Source organism: Notechis scutatus, chromosome 3 (genome assembly GCF_049901735.1).
Source record: "Notechis scutatus isolate UNSWTSFEM ecotype Mainland chromosome 3, rNotScu1.2, whole genome shotgun sequence".
NCBI lineage: Eukaryota > Metazoa > Chordata > Lepidosauria > Squamata > Elapidae > Notechis > Notechis scutatus.
This window is the reverse complement of record NC_142011.1, coordinates 55295539-55307025: the sequence shown is the minus strand read 5'-3', so window position 1 is coordinate 55307025 and position 11487 is coordinate 55295539. Positions and strand designations below refer to the sequence as shown.

Genomic DNA, 11487 nt, shown 5'->3' with positions numbered 1-11487 from the left:
TTATTCTACAATACTATCGGGAAAATTCAATATAACCCATGATAGGGATACTTGATGCTGATGGTCCTTAATTCGTTTGTGTGCAGCAAAGATGATCACACTTCCAGTCTTCTGATGGAGAAGAGGGTCATATCTTCTCAGACTAAGCCAAAGGAAGAGGCAGATTGTGGGAGGGTTCTTATTGAAGGAATAGTATCATCTTGAATCAATGCAATTTGACCTGAATTTGACTGAATTTGACAATTCATTCTTTTTGGTTTTTGCCTTTACACTAAAGTTTAGATGATGTTGAGTGTGATGTCAGATTTTAAAATGTAATTAGAATGGGTCCAGGAAATTACAGGTTGGTAAACATATGGTTTGTTCTGAATTGCTACGACTGGAAAGCTTTATTAAAGATAAATGATCAAACACAGAGAAAAACAAATCTTACTGAAGAATCGACATGAATTTGTCAAGGTAAGACCTGCCCCAGTTGACTTTTAGAGTTCTTTAAAATCCCAAGAAACTGAGAATAGCCTGTGATAATCCAATCCATTTTATTTATTTGAATTTTGATAACAGTATATGTGCTGGATAAAGCCTTCAGCAAGCCACTTCCCTCCACCATTCTGTTCCCATGGGGGTCTAAAGCAGCGGTTGCCAACCAGTGGGCCGTGAGAAAATTTTGGTGGGCTGCAGAGAAATTTCACCCCCAGAGCACCCCCCCCCCAAAGCAATTAATCCAGGCTGCGCAGAAACACAAGGCTGTGCCGTCCACGTGGCCTGCAGGAACGCTTCCCGCCCACTCACTCCTTACCTTGTAAACTTGCCTGCTAAATTGCTGTTTTTCCTTTTTCCGACCATCATCTGTTCTGCTGTGCCGGGAGATTTAGATTAGCTAGGAAGCAAGAAATGGTTGATTTCTTGCTTCCTAGCTAGTCTTTAGATCTTCGGCTCAGCACAGCCGAACCTCCCTTAGGACTGAAGGTTTGCTTGCAAGCAAATTCAGTGCAGACTCATGGCAAGCAAATTTGAGAGACTGAGCTAGCCGATGGCAGATAGATAGATCACTGAATGATTCTGTGAGCAACTCAATCTGCCTGCTTTGCCTGATTTTGGGTAAAAGTTGCTCTTTTTTATAAAAAAAATTCAATATTTACATGCATGGGGTGTTGTGAGTTAATTTTGTGAGTTTGCTTGCTAGCAAATTTTATGAGTTTGCTTGCAAGCAAATTTTATGTGACAGACTGAGTTAGCCAATGGCAGACAAATAGATCTCTGAATGAATCTGTGATTCTGTGAGCAACTGAATCTGTGATTCTGTGAGCAACTGTGAGCAACTGCTTTGCCTGATTTTGGGTAAAAGTTGCTCTTTTTAAATAAAAAAATCAATACTTATATAAATATTTATAATATTTACATACAAGCCATGCCCAGCCAGTCACATGACCACCAAGCCACACCCACAAATCAGGCTATGCCCACAGAACCGGTTAGTGGTCCCTGGGATCTAAAATTATGAGTTTGGTGGTCCCCGAGGTCCAAAAGGTTGGCGACCCTGACTCTAAAGGACATCTACCAGTTGAACATAATCTCAATATTTCCTACCTGCCTGTATCAAGAGACCTTCAATTCTAATATTGGAGGTAATTTACATTCATTCTGACCACTAGTAACTTCTAATCTTAGTCACTGTGAATGTGTCTGATCCCCTCTTAAAAATAGTCACAGTAGCAGCAATCATTATTATCTTGCAATAGGGATTTTCTCTGTTTAAGTAAAATTAAAATTGAATTAACATTGTTTTGAATTTGTCTTGCTTTTCCCATTCTTCATGTTTCAGTGTTATGAGAGAGATCCACCTTTCCTAATCCACTTTCTCCCCACTTTATATAATTTATCTTGTTTCTTCTTATCTACCTTTCCTTATTAAGCTAGAACATATCTGGTAGTCATGGATATCATAATTTTTCTCCATGCTCTCAGATTAATAGTTCTGCCAGGTGTATAATTTTTCTTTTATCAACAAGTTCTCACCAATTATAGCGATTAATCTAAAAAACAGGAGAGGTCTGTGGGTGCTTATTTTTATCCCAAATGGGGAGATAATGTGAGGAAAACCAGGGCATTTATTACAAAGGCTTTAGGCAAAAAAACTCACATTAAATAGTAGTTTCTAGCCCACTTTGGCTGATAGCTGAAAGGATAAGGGTTAGATCTGGTTAATACTTTTTTTGGTGACTAAGAACAAGGCAATGGATTTTAAGACAGCTACATGGTTACAAAAAAATAGACCCCAACTCGGGAAGTCTTTACCTTTAAGACAAAAGATGCACTTGTTAATCATGAGTAAAATAGGATTCTGAATAGACTGCCTTCCCATCACAACAATGTATTTTTAGCTATCTACAATACGGTGACACAGGCACTGTGTTTGGACCATAAATTAATCACACAGCCTTGGTTCTTACAATAACATCAGGCTAGAATATCTTTGGCTGTTCTATTCTGATTCAATGGGTTGTGCAAACATAGCCAGACAGCAACCAACTTTCAACCTTTTGAACGATCCGTGTATCGTTTAGAGATAATGGATCAGAGGCAGTAGCCCCAACAAACCAAGATGCTGATTGGAGGAAGCATATTTTTGTAACAGGTGGGGGACGAAAGAGCAATGTGCTGGGAGACAGCCTGCAGTGCAAGACGGGTTCCCCCTCCCCACATCCTCGAGACTGTGTGACCTTGCGAGGGTCATTGCCTGCCCACCCAGCTCTGACAAACCTTGCAAAGAAGCTGCCCCAAGGACAAACGCCTCATCGTCCTTGTCTCCAACCAGATCCTACTGTGTTACAGCTGCTGGGTAGCAAGCGGACTTGGGCTAAGCTTCTTGTAGAAGACAACTCCGCGGAGGTGTGAACCGCTCGTTGTTTCTAACGTCCCCCCAGATGGAAGGAAAGGTTTTTAAGAAGCAACGAAGCCGATGCTCGGGAAGGGCGATCTTCCTTCAGCGCGATCCTGCGCGCCTATATTTGGAGGCAACCCTTTCTGGGCAGCGAGACGGGCTTACTGCAAAGTAAGGATTACAATCGCAGTCGCCGCCCACGGGATGGACTCTTGCATTTTTCCCTCTTGCGCCTGCTCTCTCAGTAACGTGTTGCTCCCTTGCTTTGACCTGTATAACAGCCAAGCGGGAGCCCGCGCCGTCTTTCCCTGTTGCTGCTAGCCCAGCAAGGCTGCTTTGCTCGGGGCTCTCACGAAGGGGAGACGCGGGAAAGGAGACCCCTCCTTCGTTCCAGAACAGCGCGCTCCCCTCACTCCTCTCTTTCTCCTCGCTCCTTACAAGAGGGCAACCGCGTGGGCGATGGCGGCGCCGCCGACGGAGTGACTGGAAAGGCGGGAGAGGCGGCATCCAGCCTCAGAGAGGATGTTTTGAGCCGGGCGGTGGCCTTGGAGCTGGGCGGGTCCCTCTGGCTGTCCGCCTGGGGTCTCGCTTGATCAGCCGCCGGGGAAACGGGCTCCCCTCCGCGCTCTTGTCACATTTATGGACGAGCACCTGAGCCTCCTGCGCTCGCCGGCCGCCCCGTCTTCCTGCAGGCATTCGAGGGGCGGCAGCAGCAGCAGCAGCGTCGGCGGCGTCGTGGGAAGCAGCCATCATAACTTGGGCTACAGCGAACAGCTTTTCCCCGAAGGCGCACTTTCCGCTCCTGAGGAAGGGCAGGAAGACGAGGAGGGCGACGGCGGGGACGAGGAGGAGGAAGAGGAGGAGGAGGAGGAAGAAGAGGAGGACGGGGAGCTGGAGGGTGGCATGACTGTAGTAGGTGGAGAGGACCCTCCGATCGATGAAACCCAACATCCCCATGCCCTGCTGGGAGGGGAGCGCTATGACCACCCTCTTGCCCATACCTTGCCCCCCCAAAGTCATCACCAAGTGGGCACCGGTGGAGAGGAACATGAGTGCTGTGAGAGGGTCGTGATCAACATCTCAGGGCTGCGCTTTGAGACCCAGCTCAAGACACTGGCCCAGTTCCCAGAGACACTCCTGGGCGATCCCCGCAAGAGGATGCGCTACTTCGACCCTCTTCGCAACGAGTACTTTTTTGACCGCAACCGGCCCAGCTTTGATGCCATCCTTTACTATTACCAATCTGGAGGTCGTATCCGCCGCCCCGTTAATGTGCCCATTGATATCTTTTCGGAAGAAATACGTTTCTATCAGTTAGGTGAAGAGGCCATGGAAAAATTTCGAGAAGATGAAGGTTTCATCCGTGAGGAGCAGAGACCTCTGCCTGAGAAGGAGTTTCAGCGCCAGGTGTGGCTCCTTTTCGAGTACCCAGAGAGTTCTGGACCAGCTCGGGGCATTGCTATTGTGTCTGTTTTAGTCATCCTCATCTCCATTGTAATATTTTGTCTAGAAACCTTACCTGAGTTCAGAGATGACCGTGACTATGATAGTGCTGCAGGAACATTTGGGGCTGGGAGTAGTCCTTTTGTGAATGATGTTTTCACCAATACTTCTTCCCCAGCTACCTCTGTGGTATCCTCCTTCACTGATCCTTTTTTTGTGGTGGAAACTCTGTGCATTATCTGGTTCTCCTTTGAGCTGCTTGTCCGCTTCTTTGCTTGTCCCAGCAAGCCCACCTTCTCTAAGAACATTATGAACATAATTGACATTGTGGCCATTATACCTTATTTCATCACCTTGGGCACTGAACTGGCTGAGAGGCAGGGGAATGGTCAGCAAGCGATGTCTCTGGCTATTCTCAGAGTCATCCGGCTAGTTAGAGTCTTCCGTATCTTCAAGCTCTCTCGGCACTCCAAGGGGCTGCAGATTTTGGGGCAAACTCTGAAGGCCAGTATGAGGGAACTGGGCTTGCTCATTTTTTTCCTCTTCATTGGTGTTATCCTCTTTTCTAGTGCCGTCTATTTTGCAGAAGCTGATGACCCCACTTCAAGTTTCAGCAGTATCCCTGATGCCTTTTGGTGGGCTGTGGTAACCATGACCACTGTGGGTTATGGGGACATGCATCCTGTCACTATTGGAGGAAAAATAGTAGGATCTCTCTGTGCCATCGCTGGTGTGCTGACTATTGCCTTGCCTGTTCCAGTCATTGTCTCCAACTTCAACTACTTCTACCACCGAGAAACAGAAGGGGAAGAACAAGCTCAGTACATGCACGTAGGAAGCTGCCAGCACCTCTCCTCCACGGAGGAGCTGAAGAAAGCGCGTAGTAATTCCACTCTCAGCAAGTCAGAGTATATGGTGATAGAAGAGGGAGGCATCAGCAACAGTGCATTCAAACAGGCTGCTTTTAAAACAAACAACTGCTCCGGCACAAACAATCCCAACTGTGTGACTATTAAAAAAATATTTACGGATGTTTAAAAGACACCCCTTCGCAGAGATTGAAAGAAAATAACAGGAAGTCTGCGTAATCAGTATTTGTGAGGAACATCCATCATTGTCAGTCTTTGTGCTCTTGCTTAGTCCATATAACTTTTCTGGTCCTCCTGAGGATAGAATATTTTTTTCGAAGAGCAAAGAACCAAGGAGCTATCAAGAAAGAAGGTAGATAAGCTAACAAAAGGAATGTGTTGTTGCTGCTCCCTTTGGAAACAGGTTTTTATTCTGCACAGGTTTCAGGGCATTGGGATTTTAGGGAGAAATGTGTTTATCAGATTTTATAAAGAGCAGCTACGCTGTTGATTTCTTTTTTTTTTTACGTATACACTTGTTGGATGAAAAGGAACGGAGTGTAAGGATAATGAATGTAACTGTGCTCCAGTGAATGAGAAAAATAAGGTGATAAAAATGCCACAAACTATCTCACATTATAATAGGATGGCTGCAATTGAAGATCTGATGTACGAGGTTGCAATCTTGATTTTTTAAAAAAGGTTAGAGCCATGTGTATTCTGAATCTGCCCATAACATACACCGTATCACTTTAATACAATAAGGGAAACGCCTCCGTTGTGGTTTTGGATTTCTTTGATTCCTGAATTCCCAAAGAATTGCAATTTCGAATCTGAAGTGCTACTTGGGTATTGTAGTATTACTTCTTCCTACACAGTGAGACTGAACAATTGACTGACTGGATCATATCCTGATGATCTGAATATAATGAATTATTTAGCTTTTAATAAATTTCTAGCAGGCTTTTATTTTGACTGCAGCTTCAAAAAACAAAAAGCAAAAGAGGTATTTCCATAAATGTCCAATGCATGTAAGATAAGCGGTTGCATCTATCACAAGAAGATTAAAGTGAGAAACACGCCTTGCAGCGGAAGTTACTAATTTGGACCTGAGTGGTACAGTTTCCATAGCAACTTTGGTTTCCTGGGAAACTCCCAAAGGTTGTCATAGCATCCGTTCTTCCCCTCAGTCTTCTGCTGTTTCTATAGTAACCATTCCAGATGGTTCCAACTTCTGTGTTTCCACAGAAAAGCTGCTGCTCTGATAAATCACACACATATACACGCACACATACATGCACACAAATGTACGCCATTAATCCCTAAGAGATTTAGTTGTGGAAGTTAAGCATTATTCTGTATGTACCATTTTTAGATGGGCAAAATTTGAGATGACTGCACATCATGAAGAAAAAAGTTAATATAACTGTACTTCACATTATAATTCAAACCTGTTTGACCAAAGCAAAAGAATTTCTCCCCTGCCAATCTTCCACATCTCTTGCAATTTGATATCTGGAATTAATTCTAAATGAGTTACCTGTACAACTGCATAGAATGTTTGAAAAGATGGCATTGCCCTCTGCTTTTATTAGAATAAATCATATAATGTTGATTTATAATAATTCTTTATTGCATATGACCTAGCATTATGCAAAAAAAAAAAAACCTCTTTTCAAAGCATGTACAGCATTGAAGATCAAGACCAAAACATTTATTACAAAAGGATGCAGACCTGGAAAATAATGATGATGAAGTGTTGGTTTAAAAATACTTAAAAAGTCCTCTGGGAAATGTATATCCATCTTCTCTCAAGTACACATCTGCGGCTATGGAATATCAGACAGACACAGGTGAGCTGTTTGCTAGTTCAAGGAGAATTGCTCTCCCTAAGATAATTTGTGAAGATATCATCTTGTGATCAGTGAGGAAAAATAATGGAATTAAAACAAAAGCCTGTTGTGTATCTTTTATAGATGACATATAGTTTTATTTACTTTTAATAACCTAATCAATTTTAAGGATTTTATTATACTCATTTATTTAAATATAGGTCTCTCACCTTTAGTTTTAGAAGCGGAGAAAAATGTGTTGAAAGATAGTTCTGGTTTAAGCACAAATAGCTTCTAGTTAGTATATCTGATTTCAGAATATATAATTGGCTATACATCTCTACTGAAGTGCACTTTGATTTGCTATATTAGCCCCTGATGCTGCTTAATGTTCCTTTCCATAATACTTTATGATATTTAATGTTAGTTCTTATATCATTTTGTAGACTTAATTGCATGCTTTTGGAGGAAAAATGGAATTTGTATGTGTTGATCCCATGCAATATTTATATCTACTTTCTTTTTTTTAAAATCAAGTTCAGTTCATTGCAAGAAATTATTTGGCCATATCCTCAGCTATTTGTGGCATTATATGGTGCTTTGTAATGTCTACCAGATGATAATATCAGTAGGGTCAGAGGAATAGGTAAATTTGCTTGTGTCTGTGAATTTCACATTTTTATATATCAGGTTTGACAGGATAAATACAGTAAGGAATGACTACCATCACCATCATCAATCAAATTTATTAAATGTATACTATTAACACAAAACAAAATCTATTTAGGTAGGATCTATTTTACGTTAGCTGCATCCATATGCATAGACACCTAATATGAGCTTTGACATTTTCCCTTGAACACCTTCCTGCACCATTCTGTTTCCTTTGTCCAAGTAAGTGTCCTGTTGCTTATTTAGCCAAAGTAGCATCATCAGTGAGGAAGAGATAGTAAATTTTAAAAAGCCCACAATTAAGAGAACTAAAAACAATACTTAAGGAAAAAATTATGGGGACAAGCACCACAAGTTTTAAGGAGGACAATATGATTGGTAACCTTAGCTGACTATTGGGATGATAAAGTAAGATGAAGAAGAGAGGGATGAATGATGTATTCTGGAAAAGATCATTGCTTGCTGGTTAGAAACTTGAACAGAAACATTCCATAGACTTCATTTTATGGTAGGTTTTATTCATCACAATCTACTTTGAAGTTCTCTTTGTTTCCAAAGAAGTGCATCAGGCAGCAGAAGATCTAATATTTAGCAGAACTATGTAGTAGTTTTCTTTGAATCTAATTCCTTATAATGAATAGGAACTATCAGCTCAAGAAATTGATAATGTACTGTATTTTGATTTCTTTCCTTTATTCCAAAATATTGGAAGTGAGACTGCTTTGTTTTTTTTTTATTATTACTTAGGACACATGGATTGAATTCAGATAAAATGTAAGAACAGAGAACTGCTTTTATTGAAGGTTCTATCCACAAATGAAACAGAAGAAGGTCATTTAAAAATAGCTCACTAAAATGGCTCCTCCTCCTATTCTTTAGTAGCAATATCTTCATAAAGATTGTCAGGTTGTTCAAGACGTTCAGTTTCCTTTTTGGTTCATTTCGTGTTATTGTATTTTTAAATTTATATTTGTCATGAATATTAATGTTTCTCAATACATATGTCAAAGATATGTATAAGCTATCAAAATAATAACATTTCAATGTTAAATAATGAATAGTGAACAAAAGGTATGTTAATGGGAAGCTTTGCCAACTATTCCAACAAATATTATCTGGATTCATTAGAATAGGATAGGGTTATCTTTAGTCTGTTGTTGTGAAACCAATTACTCAGCGAAGCGGTGAACTATTTTTTTCTGAATTGTTTCAGGCAGAGATTAGATTATTGGGGATGCCGTAATTTGGATTAAAATTGACCTGAGACAGTGGTTGAACTTCATGGCCTAAATGTCCCCTAAATGATTCTGTTCAATTCAGTAATAAATCCAAAGAAAAGAATAGGCATACTTAATCCTCTTGCATTAGTTAAATGTCAGATTGGCAATTACAAAAAAGAAAATCAAGACAGAGACATTTCAACTGTTCAAGAGAGAAAACGAAGCATTTAGAAATAGAGGAAAGCAGACCTTAGGTTTCTTAGTGTCCAAAGGATGGTGTAAAGCATTTTCTGCAGAGAGAATGCCAAATCTCAGTATTTATTAAATGGGAAAGCTCATATCATTGTCTTTTTTTATGCTACCATCAAAGCCAATCATAGCATATAATTAAAAAAGTACAACTGAAGGTCATCCATATATTGCCAAGGGTACTAATGATTGTGTTTACCTCATGTAATACTTTCCCTCCATTTTTTAAATATATTAAATATTTTCCCTCTCCTATTGCCACTCTAAAGAAATTAGTGATCCATTCTTATGAGTGCATTTCACAAAGAGTAGAAAATCTGTTTCAGATCTGTCTACATTGTGTATAATTTGGCATATAGCCAGTAAATGTAACTTGCATATATCAAAACTGTGGCATGAAACATCATCACTTTGTTGCCATGTCTAGAAATCAAGGACAAATATTTTTTGTTTTGTTTTTGTTTAAACTGTAAGCCACTTTGTAGACTAGTTTTAAGGCCTAAAAAGTATCATAGAAATAATATTGTAATTAAATAAAAAGGACATATTTCATTCATAGCATGCAGTGAACACTGTAAAAACAAGAAATACCTAACGATTAGGGAAAATAAGAAATTAAGGGCTGACAAACAACACTTTTTTTTCTCAGAGCTCTTGCAGAGTTTCCCAGCCTCACGTTTTAACTCTACCTTTGCAATTGGAACTGCAACAACAAAATACTTCATAAGGTAAGCAATATATGGGATTTCATCAGAAACTTGTAAAATATGCTTCACAATGTGAGTCCTGCACCTCTTCCATCTTTCTTCTAATCAAGAAAAGCCATGGCTGTATGGAGCAACAGATGCCCTTGTTTCCCCTTATCCTTGCCATACAGTATTTGCATACTACCACCGTGACCCCCCCATCCCTCTGCTTCACTCCATTCATGGTGCAGGGACTCTGGAGACCAATGAACCACAGAGAGGAGTACTATATTTTATTTATTTATTTATTTATTTGATTTGCCAATTGTTTACAAGATAATAAGTATAAATGTATACATAGTTGTGAATACATGAAATGGGTACATATAAGAAAAATAAAAGAATAAGAGAAACAATAGGATCTATATTATAGATCTATATCTAGACAAATAGATATATATATATCTATTTATTTATTTATTTAAATATATCTAGACAAACTCCTAGGATCTGCTAGAGCAGAGGTGTCTAACCTTGGCAACTTTAAGACTTGTGAACTTTAAGCTTTGCTGGCTGAGGAATTCTGGGAGTTGAAGTCCACAAGTCTTAAAGTTGCCAAGGTTGGACACCCCTGTGCTAGAGAAAGTAATGGGGAGCATCACCTCTTTTCTTTGTAAAAAAATAGCCATTTGATTTTTCCCTGTTGTGACTGCTGACCAAATGTTCATCATGTATTCCTTTTTATCAGATGAGAGCCAAAGTAAATGGAGCAGAACAAATTGAAACTGCAGACAACAGCTTCCTTCCTTACAGCAGATGTGTGAGTATCATTGTAATGACTACACCGTCAACCTCAGCAGGGGGACCTCTAAACGTAAGGAGCATTGAATGAAAGTGAATCTTTTTTCTCACTTTGGTCACTCATATGTCATTCTCTGGAGTTGCCATTTCCTTCTGTTCCCTCTTATTCATCACCATCCTCTGTTTTTCTCATCTCCACAGGCTACCAGGCAGCCATTCAACATTCATAGAGGCGTAATATTATGCAGACTACCAGTAATGTTAACAATGAGAGGTGCAAATTATTAATGGGGGATCAACTGTGTGCCTCTGTAGAGTTGCTGGTTTCACATTCCCAGTTTTCATCTTTCCAGAGAAGTGTCTCTAACTTTAGCAACCTTAAGATGTCTGGAGTTCAATTCCCAGAATTCCCCACACAGAAGGCTGGATGGGGAATTCCGGGAGTTGAAGATCATACATCTTAAGGTTATTAAGTTTGAGAAACATTGTTCTAAACTAGTATAATAGGTATAATGTTGCCTAACATAGACATATGATAATATATGGACGTGTGTGTGTGTGTGTGTGTGTGTGTTCGTAGATTTTCACGGGTACAGGTATGCAGGTCTTGGCATGTTCGGGTCTTTTCCTGTGTAAGATTGAGAGTATCTTGGCAACATTTTGACGAGGTCCCACTCGCCACCTTCAGGCTGATGTTTTCGGCTTCGTATTTGTGCAAGCAAAGCATGATCGGAGCTGCTGTCTCCCTATATATACTGGTGGGGAGGTTGGCTGGGTTGTCATTTCTTGATTGGTTGATGGAGTTGATGTTTGCAGATTGACTGGCTTTTTTGTAAGAACATGTGTGGCTGA

At 40.4% G+C, this 11487-nt stretch overlaps 1 protein-coding gene across 2 annotated transcripts in view; it reads left to right on the top strand.

Moving 5' to 3' along the window:
• The first annotated feature begins 1848 nt into the window (after window positions 1–1848).
• The window catches only part of LOC113419013 (potassium voltage-gated channel subfamily A member 3-like), a 33798-nt gene continuing 24159 nt past the window's right edge, over window positions 1849–11487 (top strand). The window contains exons 1-4 of one of the 2 annotated variants that reach the window (XM_087960049.1): window positions 1849–5548; window positions 6857–7028; window positions 9798–9876; window positions 10583–11320. In XM_087960049.1, coding sequence (XP_087816175.1) covers window positions 3524–5365 — 1842 coding nt within the window. In that variant the 5' untranslated portion in view covers window positions 1849–3523 and the 3' untranslated portion in view covers window positions 5366–5548; window positions 6857–7028; window positions 9798–9876; window positions 10583–11320. Of the gene's footprint in view, window positions 7029–9797; window positions 9877–10582; window positions 11321–11487 lie in introns of those variants that run through there. The other variant, XM_087960050.1, reaches the window with a different exon arrangement.